The following is a 17,994-nucleotide window of genomic DNA, read 5'->3' on the forward strand; positions in this document are numbered from 1 at the left end:
AGACCTTGAGAGTAGATTTGCATCACTTCATTTAACAATCATGTGAAGGCCTGCCCTATGTAAGTTTTCTTTCCAGAAAATATTCTTTTAGGCAAATGGACTTTGTTGAAGGATTTAACTATAGAATTCCAATGGACTTGGCCCATTGTAGTTCAGGATTTCCAACCTTTAAAGATCTACCATCCCCAGTCTCCTTTACTTCTCCCCAAATAGTAGTAATATACAACAATTCCACTATATCTGGCAAATGTATTGCTTTAAAAAAAAAAAAGAATGAACTCTTTGTGATTTAAAATAGAAGGGGAAAAAAAGCCTAAGAAATAATCTCTGAAACACAATAAAATGAAAATTATTCAAGCAGACTTCAGTTGGCTCATTATTTTTGCTTATGCAGTGTGACTGAGATTTTAAGTCATCATGGATACAAGAAATATTTAAATTGTATCATCTATTCAAAATTGTTATAGTGAATGTATATGCCATAATATAAAAATACAGCTCTTTCTGTGACTCAATAAAATACTTGTTTTATGAGAAATGACAGGGGATTGAGCCCACCTCATATATATCCAATGCCTTCATTAAATTATTTCCACATATGTAATCACTTTTTATCCAAAGTGACCAAGAAAATTGCACAATTAAAGCTAATTTGGTAAAAAAAAAATATTCTAATTAAAAATATACCCATTACATTATTTTTCAGGTAAAATTAACTTCAGTTTTACAAACTCTTTAGTCAAAAAGTTTCCTTTAAAAAAAATCTTACAAATAACTTTTGTATAAATGAAATATAAATCTAAGTTATACTTTCACTGATAAAATTTGACAATATATTTGCTATATGATATATATTTGCTGTATAACTCATTTTAGAAGGAATTTATTTTGCTCATGAGTAGAATATGTATTTCGAAAGGGTTTTTTTCTGCCATGAGGCATATTAACATGGGGATAGTTTATTTACATATGTGAAATGCTTTTTTCTGGAAGTATTTTTGACTGTAATAGCCACCCATCTGTCTTGCATTGAATAAGACTGGGTCAACTGCAATGGTATTGGCTAAAGAATTACCTTGTATGAATGGGACTGAGTTAGTGTTGAATAATTAATTGATAATGTTATCAGCTCTAGGACTCCAACATCTACCTGGGGATAATGGCTATGACAGTCATATAATCAAGGAACCCTCCAGTTGCATTCTCTACTCCTGCTATTGTTTATAGTTTTCTATGACATTTTTTCTATAGCCTTTTCGAAATAGCAAACATAGTTAAGGAGCCAGGGAATTCACGACCCTTTGTAACACTTAAAGACTTGTCAATTATTTGAGCTATGTTAAGAGGATCTCCAAAGCTTTGGATTGTATTTTGATGAAATCTTTCTTTTCTATTCATTTACAAATATATTTAAGACCATCAATCCTCTATTTTCTCATGTATGTCACAAGTATATTATTAATCCACTTAAATTACTCACTGGACACTATATAATTTTATTTCTCTATATTTGATGGGAATCATTAACTTCATTAATCCTCTCCTTAGATTGATCATACCTCAAAAATCATAACAAGACAAAATTATTGATTCTAAATAAATCGATTCTAAAATCTTCTTGAATACTTTATGTAATATTATCATAACAGTGTCTTTTTTTCTCCCTCCAATTAATTGTGAAATTTTTCCTTTCTTATCACTCTACAGACCTTTATATTCATTGAATTTCTAATATCATGCCTAGTAGTCAATTATAAAACAAAGACTTGCTATGAAAATTCTCAAGTATAGTTTTTCAAGGAATTTCTCTGTATGTGTATGGATGAATGGAGTGTGTGTGGGTATATATATGTGTGTGTGTGTGTGTGTGTGTGTGTGTGTGTGTGTGTGTGCGTGTGTGTGCGTGTGTATGCACATGTGTAAAAAGTATATGTATATATGCATATGATGGAATATGATATGTTTGGTATGATTCATATGCATAATGATGATCATGTTTATTGTTTTCCCAATTAGTTGAAGATAGGATGAGAGGAGAAGAATATGGAGCTGAACATAAGAATTAATAATATATTTCTATGCTATATAATTATATATATGGAGTTGGAAAATGTATACCAAGCTTAATGTTTTCCATTTAGCTATAGACACATCCACACCCACAAGTAGTTAACCATAAAAGCTGCAGATTATAAAAATGTGAAGTTGGGTACTGTTTCACCTATTCCAAAAGAGAAAGAGATGCAATTCTGCAATGCAGTTGGAACTGAGATTTAGAAAAAAAGCTCTTCTACTCTCAGAAAGATGCAACAATCTTAGATGTTCTTAATTATCATACTGAAATTTATCTCAGTGTAAATCTAATTGTCTTCAAAGAGTTTTATAAAACAGTATACTGGATGGAACATAATTTATAAGTCTGTGTCCTTTGCTGACTTCCTGTTTTCTCTCTCCTATTCTGATTAACACATGCCATGTTTGTGGCCTATGGAAACTAAACACCCATGCAGCCAGCATTGAGTGCAGTGCATTGAAAGAGGAATCAATATCATTAATTCAATAACTACCTCCACAAAAAGTTTAATTACATAGGGGGAGAAACTGAAGATGAAGAAAGCATTGGAAGAAATAAAATTTCTGACAATTTTCAATTATGTAAGGATATCTAGAAATATTTTGGTCTGCAAAAAAAAAAAATCCATAAAGGATGACAAACAATATGAATTAAAACACTTACTGTGTAGAGATTGAAAAATGTTGATTATCCATTCATCTGCTAATTGTCCAGTTTTTGTTATCTGGGTACATTTCAATTGATTTGAAGATTCTCTTGACTCAATCCAACAAATTCTATCTTCGTTATAAATAAAATCCAAAGTATGAATTTCATTTCCTTTCCTTGAACTCAGGGCTGACATTTTGCTTCCATTAAGATACAATATTTCAATTGTTTCATAATTTGTGATCAGCAGAACTGGAGGCCTATCACTGGGTTCTAAAACAAAAGAGAGAAAGAAAAGTGATTATTAAAGAAAAAGAGAGAAGCAATTTATCTTTTCCTTTGCATAAGTCATTAAAAGTTAACACTGTGTTGTTGTTGTTGTTGTTTTTTTGTTTTGTTTTGTTTTTTTAAATAACTTTTTATTAATAGAACCCATGCCAGGGTAATTTTTTACAACATTATCCCTTGCATTCACTTCTGTTTCGATTTTTCCCCTCCCTCCCTTCACCCCCTCCCCCAGATGGCAAGCAGTCCTTTACATGTTGAATAGGTTACAGTATATCCTAGATACAATATATGTGTGCAGAACCGAACAGTTTTCTTGTTGCACAGGGAGAATTGAATTCAGAAGGTATAAATAACCCGGGAAGAAAAACAAAAATGCAAACAGTTTATATTCATTTTCCAGTGTTCTTTCTTTAGGTGTAGCTGCTTCTGTCCATACTTGATCAATTGAAACTGAATTAGCTCTCTTTATCGAATAGATCCACTTCCATCAGAATACATCCTCAAACAGTATGGTTGTTGAGGTATATAATGATCTCCTGGTTCTGCTCATTTCACTTAGCCTCAGTTCATGTAAGTCTTGCCAGTCCTCTCTGTATTCATCCTGCTGGTCATTCCTTACAGAACAATAATATTCCATAACATTCATATACCACAATTTACTCAACCATTCTCCAGTTGATGGGCATCCATTCATTTTCCAGCTTCTAGCCACTACAAACAGTGCTGACACAAACATTTTGGCACATACAGGTTCTTCAGTATCTCTTTGGGGTATAAACCCAATAGAAACACTACTGGATCAAAGGGTATGCACAGTTTGATAACTTTTTGAGCATAGTTCCAAATTGCTCTCCAGAATGGCTGGATGTGTTCACAATTCCACCAACAATAACACTTTGTTTTTAGAAATTACATCCTTTAAAGTAAATACTCACACAGACTGAGTACATCTAGACTACTTATTTGTTTCTCACTTATTTTCTATTTCAGTTTGCTTCTTTGTAGAAAATAATATACTAAACACTGATATCATTTGCTTCCTTAGTATTGTGTTTTCTATATATGAAGATGATGATATAATCCATTTTCAGTAAATCAAATGTTTTCAATCTTTATTAATATTGATGGATTCAATGTTGATGGATTTAATATTGATGGATAATCTTTTTACAATACATAGCCCAGACCCCTCTGACCCCAGTGAACAATTGTATATATTTTTTTGAGATTGGGTATATAGGGTTAGAAGCACAGTCTACAGAGCAGAACAGAATTAAATAACAGAGAAAGAGAGAAAGAGAGAGAAAGAGAGTAAGAGAGAGAGTAAGAGAGAGAGTAAGAGAGAGAGAGAGAGAGTGCAAACCTGTAAGCTTGGCCTTATGTGCACCATGGTGCAATAGAAGTGCTGAGCCATACATTTCCTTAGAAGCTATAGGCAGAAATATTGATTTCTAACCTCTTTCTCCCAATACTCCTCTGAATAGGGTCCTCCCACTATACATTAAGAAAGCCAAGAGACCAGAGGTTAAAGCAGCTTATTCAGTATCACATTTCTGGACATGCATCAGAACTGACATTAGGATTAATGAGCTTTTGATGAACACTGCCTTTCCATGTCACAATTTTTAGGAGACCAGAAAAAAAAACAAACATGTTTAATTAGAGCTGGGCAATTTCAGAGTTAAGGTATATTATTTTAAGTCAGTATGGTTTCTGGGCTGGTTGTTGAATGGTCAATACAATATTTTCCTTTAGTTTCTCAAGTAAAAGTAGTAAAAGTGCTGAGAATGAAAGAATAAAATCAGAATTTGATTGTCACAGGGGCACTTTGTCCAAGGAACTTGATTCTATTTTTGAAAAGTTGATATGTAAGAAATTCAGCAAAAGATGAGATTCGCATAGTAATACAGAAGCAACATTTTTCATTTCACTATGTAATGCTATTGAAGATTATAAATGAAGAAAAGTATCAAATGATTTTTTTGTGGATAAAAGGCTTGAATAAGCATCCATTTTGATATCATTACTATATAATGTCTCTTTGTAGAAAATGATTTGGAAAATGTTTCATTCAGATTATTGAATTAGAATTAGAATTCAGATTCTAATTGAAAAGATGCCTTCATATTCTTATTTCCCCTCTCTATCACACATGGCAAAGACAGTTCTATGGAAGCAGCACATACTGTAAGGATGTGGCTCCAATAAATCAATCAAACATATCCATCCCACTTTAAGTAATTACTTTATTAGTTTAAAATACTTCTATTGAATCAATGAATCAGTAGATAACAAACTAGGTATAAAAAAAGTCAAAAGACTTTTTGGAAGGAGTGAAAATCATTAGATAAAATTAAATAATACTATATAGAAAGATGCTAGTATTGTTTGAGGAGATTGTCATATCTTGTGCGGCTCATATAAAATGATAAACAATGTGAAACAGAATTCTCATAGCAGATTAGCCCAAAGGAAGAATACATGCCAAATAAGCCCCTGAGAGGAAATCATCTGATAAGGTAGCTTCAGGTTTGAGGGGAAAAGAGCCTTTGGTTCATTTATTTTTGGTCAGAAGTTGACCGAGTGAACTTTGAAAGATTTTGAACAACCCATGGGTGCCCTAGGAATGTTTGTAGAACTATTGACAGTATCTTCAATAAAAGCTGAGGACAAATGTAATGCATTAAATAAAGGGAAACTTTAGTACTTTACAAAGGGCAAGTTTAGGATTTACAAGGAGCCCAGCTGAAAGATAGACTGTGATGTGAACATCATCACTCGTGAACTTTCTCATTCATATCATGTGCTCTAACTTTAAACCTACTGCCCCTGAGCTCTGTATGTACTTGTGAGAGAATTGTTGAGAATATACTTTGTAGTAAACACTTTTTTCCCAAAGCTAATTATCTAATATGATAGTTGATATTGATTGATAATCAGTGAGGGGAGCATACTAGTAAATGCACATGAATTATTGTGCTAAAGAAAAATCTCAACCATTCAAGATTATCCTTAGCAATGTAAAGGAAGCAGGAGTCACCAATTATGGATCTGACATGTCAATGTAAGTAAGATTTATGAGAAGGAGCACCAGAACCACCTCTGAACAAAAAATATCATAGAACTATAAAATTAAAGATTTTCAGTTAGAAGAAAAACATGAGATCATCAAGTTCATTTAGAGATGAAGAAGGTGAAGCCAGAAGTTAATTGACTTCCTTGGAAAACAGAGCTATTAAAGAACTAAAGCAGGTTTTGAAACCAAGACTTCCTAATTCCCAAATCTAGTGATATACCCACTATTTCATGCAGGACTCTGAGAAGTTCAATGTAATCCAGTCAGAATATAATGGTTTTACTTCAGATTTAAGTAATAAAGGCAAATTGACTAATAAAAATGAATCTATCTAAAAAAAAGTTGTTTTGAAATAGGATTGTAGCTGACAGCAAGTCTTTAGCTAACTTTCTGGGCATAAACAGTCTCAGAAGCCTGGAAGCTCTTGTTAGGTCACCCTCAAATTTTAATGGTTCTTTGCTCCTTAATGAAACTTACTTAATCATTCTGACTTATGGCTAGCTCTGAGCTACCTGAATCTCACTTTCTATATTTGTTTAGTAGTTTTGATTGTGTCTGATTCTTTGTGAGCATTTGGGGTTTTCTTGGCAAAAATACTGGAGTCATTTGCCATTATTTTCTCCAAATCATTTTATAGATGAAGAAACTGAGATTAAGTGTATAAATGACACACAGGTAGTAATTGTCTGAGATCCAATTTGAAGTCAGTCAATTTTCCTGACTCTCAGCAATGACCACTAAACAATCTAGCTTAGCTTCCTTTTCATTAATTCTGCATTACCCCATGTTGACTATGAACTTCCTGACACCATCTTTTGTTTAGACCCCTTACCGGCCCTATTTCTTTGCCAAGTATCTTTGCCAAGAAAACCCCAAATGCTCATGAAGAGGACATTTAAAGAGTCATGTAAAAATATGTTCCTTGATAATACACATTTTATACAATAATGGTTTTTCAGCCTTTCCTTTTAAAATCCGATACTACAATAAATAAAGCCTTTTCTGTATGCATTCCTAATACATGTACAATATTTATTTGTAAATTATATAGCTATATTACACAATGTAATATATTATGTATCCTACAAAACATATACAAAAATGGAAACTAAAAAAAATGAGATAAAGATGAAAAAATACAATATTTTAAGTAATTTACTTATTAATGGATGAAATGTTACTAATAATTATATTTTTATGGTCTAAAAATCTGTATGTATGTTCCAGGAGATAAGGTGGGCTTCAAAAGAATACTCTTTTTGTTAGTAATTAATAATTCAGTTGATTTGATCAATCTATTTAGTCAAGCAGGTGATTTCTTTTCCTTGTGATGAAAGGCAAATCATAAAACAGTGAAATGATAAGTCATAATAATCAGTAAATATAATAGTTTTTTTTTTTCCAACAGGAGTCATGCTTCTCTGTGTAGAAATATTCCCTGAACACACTGTAAAAAACAACAAGCAAAAGTTAATTGTCTCTGATTTCCACTCAGCAGAAAGTTCTCACTATAAATCCTTTCCTCTTCTTTTCATAGCTCTACTGAAAAAGATAAATAATACACAGTGGTAATGCACTTTAAATTACTATTCATATTTCCATACTTTAATTAGGTTTTTGAATGAATAGGAGGAATAATAGAAAAAGATTTTGACTAGATGTTAGAGTTCATAAATAATAATACTATACAATAAGCCTAAAGAAGTTGCCTGGGATCTGGTTGTAAAGGGCTTCAATGTAAAAATAAGGTATTATTTGATACTATATTCAGGAAGGAAGCACTGGGATTTATGGAGTAGGTATAACATAATCATAACTTTGTTTTATAAAAATAATTTTGGCAGGTGTGTGGAAGTTATATTAGAATGTTGAGCCTTCAAGCTCAGAGACCCATTAAGATGTCATGGGCAATAGTTCAGGCAAGAAGTTAAGAATTTAAAGAAAATGGAAACCCTATAATTGGAGAAGTGAGAAAGAATATGAGAGATTCTAGAAAGATAGATACTTCATGATTTGTTAATTGTGTGGATGTGTAGAGTGATGAGTTAAAATTACACCGAAGTCTAATACATGGGTAACCGAGAGAATGGTGGTATCCCTGCCAAAAAGAGGAAATGGCATAGGCATAAAAGAGAAAGATAATATTATGAGAGATGTACTATAAACCATAACCACTTGTCTCTCCTCATACTATGGTATTTTCTCTGACCCACCCAAAAAGAAAAGAAAAGAAAAGGACTTTTATGAACTAGTGGTAGGAACAGTCAAGGCCCACCCACTCAAGGATCCTTCCTGTGGAAGTAAGATAACCTGAAAAGGGAATAATTCTGAGAAGATGGAGAAGTTGGTAAATTTCAAGCTTTCCCCATTTCTTCCACAAATAAAACAAATTTATGCCTCAGAGCAAACATAGACTGGTGAAAAATCAAGAAGACTTGGTGCAGAACAGGGGTCCTCCTGACACAACTCGAAAAGATATGAAGAAAGAGCATAGAAAATAACAAAGAAAGACTCTAGGCCTCAGATTAACCCATACGAAGTGAAAATACTATGGGCAATCTCCATAAAAATACCAAGTGGGGACCCCTAAAGTTAACTAGATGTGGCTGGAGCCTTAGTGAGAACCACAAAGACTTTTATCTCCTGGACAACATGGAGTGAGTTTGGGAAGACTGAAGGAACCTTAGCTGATGGGATACAAAAAAAGGAACCAGCATCTAGTGATTGCAGTTAGGAGAGGAGGGATGCTGTGAGTTGAAGGCACTTGCAGGAAGGTGGAGCTCTTGGTTTGAGATTCCTGGTCAGGAGCTGAAACAAAGCCAAAGTACCATCTTCCCACCCTAGGATTAGAGGTGCTTACACTAACACCTCTTATTTAAAAAAAAAAAAAAATGAACCACCAAAGAAGAAAGAATCCCATCATAGAAACATATTGAGGAAACAGGAAAGACCAGGCCTTATCTTCAGTGGAGGAAATTAATGTAAAAAAAAAAAAAAAAGGCTCCTCCCCCAAAGAGTAACGTGAAATAATTTCTTGCCCAAAGAGAATTTATAGAAGAATTCAAAAAAGAATTTAAAAATGAAATGAGAGACATAGAGGAAAAAAAAACTTTAAAAGAAAATAAAAACTATCCAAGAAAAATTTTTAAAAATTATGAAAAGAAAGTCAACCAACAAAGACAAAAAGATATACAGTCTCAAAGATGAAAATACCTCTGAAAACTAGATTTGGGCAAGGGGAAGCCAATGAAGATATAAGAGACCAAGACAGCAAAACAGATTATAAAGAATGAAAAAAATAGATGAGAGCGTGAAACATTTTATAAGAAAGATGACAGATCTGGAGAACAGATCAAGAAAAGAAAGTATAAGAATAATTGTTCTGCCTGAAAGTTGTGATCAGAAAAGGACTTTAACACAGTAATGCAAGAATTAATCCAAGAAAATTGTCCTGGAGTGATAGAACAGGAGGGAAAAATAGAAATAGAAAACATCCACCAATTACAACCTTAAAGAGATCCTTTTTGGAAAACATATAGGGACAAATTTCAAAACGCCCACATCAAAGAGAAAATTTTGGAAGAAACAAGAAAAAACATAATTCAAATATGCTGGAGCTACGTTTAGAATTGTACAGGATTTATCAGCAGCCACAATAAATGGCCATAGGTCCTGGAATCATATCTACTGACAATCAAAAAACTAAGTCTGAAGCCAAAAATATCATATAAAGTAAAATTATCCATAATAAAGAATGAGAAAATGGACATTTAATGAACTTGCAGACTTTATATCAACCAAACCTGAACTTAAGAGAAAATTTAATATATAAGAACCAATATCAACATGGATAAATTGTTTTTTTTTTTTTTTTTAACATGGAAAATGATAGCATATGTTTAAAGTTGACATCAACAGTAGGGAAGCTCTAAAAAAAAAGAATGGGGCAGAGTCAAGGTAAAAATAGCAATTATGTCATACAAATGAGGTGCAGAATAAAAATAGATATAGAGGCATTAGAGGGGGAAGGAGATTTCATAATTCTGAAAACCAACTCACATTTGGAATGGGTTAAATAGGTGACACTATATATATGATGAAGGTTTTACCACTCTCCAAAATCTATAAAGTAATAAGAGGAGAGGGATGGTATGGACAGGAAAGCAAAGGGTATGGAAAGAAGACAAAGGAAGAATCAATGGATAAAGGGTGGTTATATAATAGAAAAGTAAGTTAAAGCAAAGGGTAAGCAGGGATAGAAAATATATGTGAGTACATGTGGAGATATGTGTGGTATAGGTGTATGTATGTAAATATCTACATATATGTATATAAATATATTCTTTCTTCACTATAATCTGCTTGGGGATGATGGGGGAAATGAGAGGAAAAAAGAATAGAGTAAAAATGTGCACAGCAGAAAACAAAAGAATAATTTACAGGGAAGAAAAGAAAAGATGGACACTCATGAATATAATTTCTTCTACTAATAGATATACTTTCTTGAACTGGTATTTCTTGTTATATATTTTGAATCCTCCCTAATATAATGTTCACATAACAACATTCTTTTTTTGCTTTGTTTCATTTTGTTATGTATTCCTTTTTCTGTTGTTCTGTTTATCTTATTTTGTTTATTTAAAGAAAATAAATGTGAAAAGTAAGAAAAATAAATAAAAAGATAACCTGAAGAGGCAGAGAATGGGTATGTGTAAGTTGGAGAGAAAATGATTTTTCCAGTGGTATTTGAATTTTTGCTGTTATGGGACCAGGACTGGGAATTACCTCTAAGATCTGACATCAAAAACAGAAGAAGGGACACAGGGAAGTTGAAAAATGTGGAAAGAATGAGCAGGAAATTAATGAGGTTTAAGAGGGTTTGTATTGTAAGTAAATGGCAGAATTGGGTAACCTAGTAAGGATGAAATGCATCTCATCTTCCCACTTTCCATTTGGTTATTCCTAGTCCTATTGGGATCCTGTCATAGCAGAAAAGAAATCCCTATTCTTTGGGGCCCACTGTTTTTTTTTTTTTTTTTTTTTTTCTTTTTAGAGGGGGTTGTTTGGATTTTTGTTGTTAGTTTTTTAAAATCATTTATTTACTCTGTATCACATTCATTGATATTACTGATTTTATATATATATATATATATATATATATATATACATACATATATATGTATATATATATATGCACATATATGTACATATTATATATATATATATAATATATATATATATATATATATATAATTATAATTCTTCAACAAGATTGTATAATTTCCTTAAAGTTCCAACTTCTTGATCAATTGTCATGTTTAAAATAGTGGAATATCTTGAACTTTGTGATAACTATGTTAGAACTGTACCCTATTCCTGGAGCTTAGTTATTCAAAGCCTTCAAGAGTATAGCTATTCGATTAGAATATGAGAAAGGGGGACTTCCGGTTAAGATGGCGGAGAGGAGGCACACAGGTGCATAAGCTCCACGCTTTCTCTCACTATCCATTTCATTACAAGCTTCTGAATTAATGCTTGACTGAAAAAAAACCCACAAATAGTTACCAAGAGAAGCCATCCTTGAGATTCGCCAAGAAAGGTTGGTCTTTACTGGAGGGCTGGGACGGTTTTAGATCGGGCACAGGCGGCGGGCAGTGGTAGTGAGAGCAAGGGAGCAGACTGGAGAGGGGGTGGGGAGTGATCGCAGCCGTCTCTGCGGGGAGAGCTTCGCTACAGGTTTGGATACTTTGCTCCGGCAGCAAGTCAGCAGCCCAGCAGAGAAGCTAAAAACACCGGGGCTGAAGAACACAACCCCAAACAGCTGGAGTCTCTCAGGACCTGGCCGCCCCCCCTTACCCCCCAACAGTGACTCAGCACGCTCTGGGATCTCAGAGCACAGGTGCAGCACAGTCGGGCAAGTGCCTCACTGCTGCCCCCTGCAGTCTAGAGAGGAAGCTCGGTAACATACCCAGCCCCTCCCCCAAAGAAAGCCTCCAGTTTTTTCTGTTTTTCTTTGCTAGTTTGTCTTTGATTATTAGACAGAATGAGCAAGAAACTGAAGAGGACTTTAACCCTTGACAGCTTCTATACAGATAGAGAGCAGACTCTAAATCCTGAGGAGACTAAAAGCAGACAGTCCCCAGGTGAATCCCCAAAGGAGGAGATCATCTGTTCCTCAGCACAGATGAACCTCATAGAAGTAATTTAAAAAGCTCTCACAAGGGAGCTAGAAGAAAAATGGGAAAAGCAGAGTGAGGCTTGGCAAAATGAGAGGGAAGCTTGGGAAAAGGAGAGGGAGGCTTGGCAAAAGAGCCTGGAGAAGTCAGTTAAAGAGAGAGTGGATAAAGAAGTAAAATCCTTGAAAAATAGGATTGGTGAACTGGAAAACAAAATTGGCGAAATGGAAAAAAATTCCACAGAACAAAAGAACTCAATGGGACAATTAGAAAAAGAGTTTAAAAAAGTGAGTGAAGAAAATATATCACTGAAAATCAGAATTGAATAAGTGGAATTGAATGACTCAAGGAGACAAGAAGAATCAGTCAAGCAAATCCAAAAAAATCAAACAATGGAAAAGAATGTGAAATACCTTCTGGGGAAGACAACAGACCTGGAAAACAGATCCAGGAGAGACAATCTGAGAATCATTGGACTTCCAGAAAAACATGATGAAAAAAGAGCCTGGACACTATTTCCCAGGAAATTATCAAAGAGAACTGCCCAGAAGTCATAGGAACAGAGGAAAAAATAAACATTGAAAGGATTCATCAATCACCCACTGAAAGAGATCCTAAAATCAAAACACCAAGGAATATAGTGGCCAAATGCCAGAACCCTCAGACGAAGGAAAAAATATTGCAAGTGGCTAGAAAAACCCAATTCAAGTATCAAGGAGCCACAATAAGGATCACCCAGGATCTGGCAGCATCCACATTAAAAGATCGAAGGGCCTGGAATATGATATTCCGAAAGGCTAAGGAAATTGGTATGACACCAAAAATAACTTACCCAGCGAGAATGAGCATCTTTTTCCAGGGAAGAAAATGGACATTCAATGAAGTAAGCGAATTTCATCTATTTCTGATGAAAAAGCCAGAACTTAACAAAAAGTTTGATCTACAAATATAGAACTCAAGAGAAATCTAAAAAGGTAAAGATTAATCTTGGGAACTATATTTTGACTATATAGATGTATAAAGAATACATGTATACCTTGTTCTAGAAATTGATGTGGAAAGGACATTGTACCAGAAAAAGGGTAAAGTGGGGGTAGTACATCTCATGAAAAGGCATAGGAAACCTATTATATCTGAGAGAAAGAATGGAGGGGGATGAATATAATGGGTATCTTACTGCCTTCAGAATTGGCTTTAAGTGAAAAATCTTAAGACATATTCAATCTATGGTGAAACTTCTCCCACCTCATTGAAAAGTGAGAAGGGAAAAGTGAAAAGGGAAGGAATAAGCTAAGCGGAAGGGAATATGGAAACTGGGAGGGAAAGGGGTAAGATAGGGGGAGGAACTCTAAGGTGGGGGGAGGGATACTAAAAAGGGAGGGCTGTGAGAAGCAAGTGGTGCTCACAAGCTTAATACTTGGAAGGGGGGGAAAGGGGAAAGAAGGGAGGAAAGCATAAACCGGGGTTAACAAGATGGCAAGTAATACAGAATTGGTCATTCTAACCATAAACGTGAACAGGGTAAACTCCCCCATAAAGAGGAAGCGGTTAGCAGAATGGATTAAAAGCCAGAATCCTACAATATGTTGTTTACAGGAAACACACCTGAAGCGGGGAGATACATGCAGGTTAAAGGTAAAAGGTTGGAGCAAAATCTACTATGCTTCAGGTGAAGTCAAAAAAGCAGGGGTAGCCATCCTGATCTCAGATCAAGCTAAAGCAAAAATTGATCTAATTAAAAGAGATAAGGAAGGGCACTATATCTTGCTAAAGGGTAGCATGGATAATGAAGCACTATCTATATTAAACATATATGCACCAAGTGGTGTAGCATCTAAATTTTTAAAAGAGAAATTAAGAGAGCTGCAAGAAGAAATAGACAGTAAAACTATAATAGTGGGAGAACTTAACCTTGCACTCTCAGAATTAGATAAATCAAACCACAAAATAAATAAGAAAGAAGTCAAAGAGGTAAATAGAATATTAGAAAAGTTAGATATGATAGATCTCTGGAGAAAATGTAATGGAGACAGAAAGGAATACACTTTCTTTTCAGCAGTTCATGGAACCTATATAAAAATTGACCACATATTAGGACATAAAAACCTCAAACTCAAATGCAGTAAGGCAGAAATAGTAAATGCATCCTTTTCAGACCACGATGCAATGAAAATTACATTCAACAAAAAAACCAGGGGGAAGTAGACCAAAAAATAATTGGAAACTAAATAATCTCATACTAAAGAATGATTGGGTGAAACAGCAAATCATAGACATAATTAATAACTTCACCCAAGAAAACGACAATAATGAGATGTCATACCAAAATGTGTGGAATGCAGCCAAAGTGGTAATAAGGGGAAATTTCATATCTCTAGAGGCCTACTTGCATAAAATAGAGAAAGAGAAGGTCAGTGAATTGGGCTTGCAACTAAAAATGTTAGAAAAGGAACAAATTAAAAACCCCCAGTCAAACACTAAACTTGAAATTCTAAAAATAAAAGGAGAGATCAATAAAATTGAAAGTAAAAAAACTATTGAATTAATTAATAAAACTAAGAGTTGGTTCTATGAAAAAACCAACAAAATAGACAAACCCTTAGTAAATCTGATTAAAAAAAGGAAAGAGGAAAATCAAATTGTTAGTCTTAAAAAAGAAAAGGGAGAACTCACCACTAACGAAGAGGAAATTAGAGCAATAATTAGGAGTTACTTTGCCCAACTTTATGCCAATAAATTCGACAACTTAAAAGAAATAGAAAAATACCTCCAAAAATATAGCTTGCCCAAACTAACAGAGGAAGAAGTAAATATCCTAAACAGTCCCATCTCAGAAAAAGAAATAGAACAAACTATCAATCAACTCCCTAAGAAAAAATCCCCAGGACCAGATGGATTTACATGTGAATTCTACCAAACATTTAAAGAACAATTAACTCCAATGCTATATAAACTATTTGAAAAAATAGGGATTGAAGGAGTCCTACCAAACTCCTTTTATGACACAGACATGGTACTGATACCTAAACGAGGTAGGCTGAAAACAGAGAAAGAAAATTATAGACCAATCTCCCTAATGAATATTGATGCTAAAATCTTAAATAAAATATTAGCAAAAAGATTACAGAAAATCGTCACCAGGATAATACACTATGACCAAGTAGGATTTATACCAGGAATGCAGGGCTGGTTCAATATTAGGAAAACTATTAGCATAATTGACTATATCAATAACCAAACAAACAAAAACCATATGATCATCTCAATAGATGCAGAAAAAGCATTTGATAAAATCCAACATCCATTCCTAATAAAAACGCTTGAGAGCATAGGAATAAATGGACTTTTCCTTAAAATAGTCAGGAGCATATATTTAAAACCATCAGTAAGCATCATATGCAATGGGGAAAAACTGGAATCTTTCCCAGTAAGATCTGGAGTGAAGCAAGGTTGCCCACTATCACCATTATTATTTAATATCGTATTAGAAACACTAGCCTCGGCAATAAGAGTCGAGAAAGATATTAAAGGAATTAGAGTAGGCAATGAGGAAACCAAACTCTTACTCTTTGCAGATGATATGATGGTATACCTAGAGAACCCCAGAGATTCTACTAAAAAGCTATTGGAAATAATTCATAATTTTAGCAAAGTAGCTGGCTACAAAATAAATCCCCATAAATCCTCAGCATTTTTATACATCACCAACAAAACCCAACAGCAAGAGATACAAAGAGAAATTCCATTCAGAATAACTGTTGATACCATAAAATATTTGGGAATCTATCTACCAAAGGAAAGTCAGGAATTATATGAGCAAAATTATAAAAAGTCTCCACACAAATAAAGTCAGACTTAAATAATTGGAAAAATATTAAGTGCTCTTGCATCGGCCGAGCGAACATAATAAAGATGACAATTTTAATGATCTAGAAAAAATAACAACAAAATTCATATGGAACAATAACAAGTCGAGAATCTCAAGGGAATTAATGAAAAAAAAAATCAAATGAAGGTGGCCTAGCTGTACCTGACCTAAAATTATATTATAAAGCAGCAGTCACCAAAACCATTTGGTATTGGCTAAGAAATAGATTAGTGGATCAGTGGAAAAGGCTAGGTTCACAAGACAGAATAGTCAACTATAGCAATCTAGTGTTTGACAAACCCAAAGCCCCTAACTTCTGGGAAAAGAATTCATTATTTGATAAAAACTGCTGGGATAATTGGAAATTAGTATGGCAGAAATTAGGCATGGACCCACACTTAACACCATGTACCAAGATAAGATCAAAATGGGTCCATGACCTAGGCATAAAGAACAAGATTATAAATAAATTAGAGGAACATAGATTAGTTTATCTCTCAGACTTGTGGAGGAGAAAGAAATTTGTGACCAAAGATGAACTAGAGACCATTACTGATCACAAAATAGAAAATTTTGATTACATCAAATTAAAAAGCCTTTGTACAAACAAAACTAATGCAAACAAGATTAGAAGGGAAGCAACAAACTGGGAAAACATCTTCACAGTTAAAGGGTCTGATAAAGGCCTCATTTCCAAAATATATAGAGAACTGACTCAAATTTATAAGAAATCAAGCCATTCTCCAATTGATAAATGGTCAAAGGATATGAACAGACAATTTTCAGAGGATGAAATTGAAACTATTGCCACTCATATGAAAGAGTGTTCCAAATCATTATTGATCAGAGAAATGCAAATTAAGACAACTCTGAGATACCACTACACACCTGTCAGATTGGCCAAGATGACAGGAAAAAATAATGATGAATGTTGGAGGGGATGCGGGAAAACTGGGACACTAATGCATTGTTGGTGGAGTTGTGAACGAATCCAACCATTCTGGAGAGCAATCTGGAATTATGCCCAAAAAATTATCAAATTGTGCATACCCTTTGATCCAGCAGTGTTTCTATTGGGCTTATATCCCAAAGAAATACTAAAGAAGGGAAAGGGACCTGTATGCGCCAAAATGTTTGTAGCAGCCCTATTTGTAGTGGCTAGAAACTGGAAAATGAATGGATGCCCATCAATTGGAGAATGGCTGGGTAAATTGTGGTATATGAATGTTATGGAATATTATTGTTCTGTAAGAAATGACCAGCAGGATGAATACAGAGAGGACTGGCGAGACTTACATGAACTGATGCTAAGTGAAATGAGCAGAACCAGGAGATCATTATACACTTCGACAACGATATTGTATGAGGACATATTTTGATGGAAGTGGATTTCTTTGACAAAGAGACCTAACTGAGTTTCAATTGATAAATGATGGACAAAAGCAGCTACACCCAAAGAAAGAACACTGAGAAATGAATGTGAACTATCTGCATTTTTATTTTTCTTCCCGGGTTATTTATACCTTCTGAATCCAATTCTCCCTATGCAACAAGAGAACTGTTCGGTTCTGCAAACATATATTGTATCTAAGATATACTGCAACATATCCAACATATAAAGGACTGCTTGCCATCTAGGGGAGGAGGTGGAGGGAGGGAGGGAAAAAAAATCGGAACAGAAACGAGTGTCAATATAAAGTAATTATTAAATAAAAATTTAAAAAAAAAGAGTATAGCTATTCTTTTTTCCTGAACCAATCACATTTTCCCTTTCTTGGACTCAATCAGAAAGTTATTTACTTCTCCTCAAGGTATTACTAGAAATGTGTGTGTTTTAACTTTTTTGTTTGTTTTATTCTTCCTT

General features: G+C 34.1%; 1 protein-coding gene across 1 annotated transcript in view; it reads right to left on the reverse strand.

Annotated features, from left to right (window-relative positions):
* Positions 1-17,994, reverse strand: part of LRP1B (LDL receptor related protein 1B) — a 2,056,943-nt gene that overhangs the window by 1,260,887 nt on the left and 778,062 nt on the right. The window contains exon 6 of the mRNA XM_051990638.1: positions 2,738-2,995. Coding sequence (XP_051846598.1) covers positions 2,738-2,995 — 258 coding nt within the window. The remainder of the gene's footprint in view (positions 1-2,737; positions 2,996-17,994) is intronic.

This window comes from Antechinus flavipes, chromosome 3 (assembly GCF_016432865.1).
Source record: "Antechinus flavipes isolate AdamAnt ecotype Samford, QLD, Australia chromosome 3, AdamAnt_v2, whole genome shotgun sequence".
NCBI lineage: Eukaryota > Metazoa > Chordata > Mammalia > Dasyuromorphia > Dasyuridae > Antechinus > Antechinus flavipes.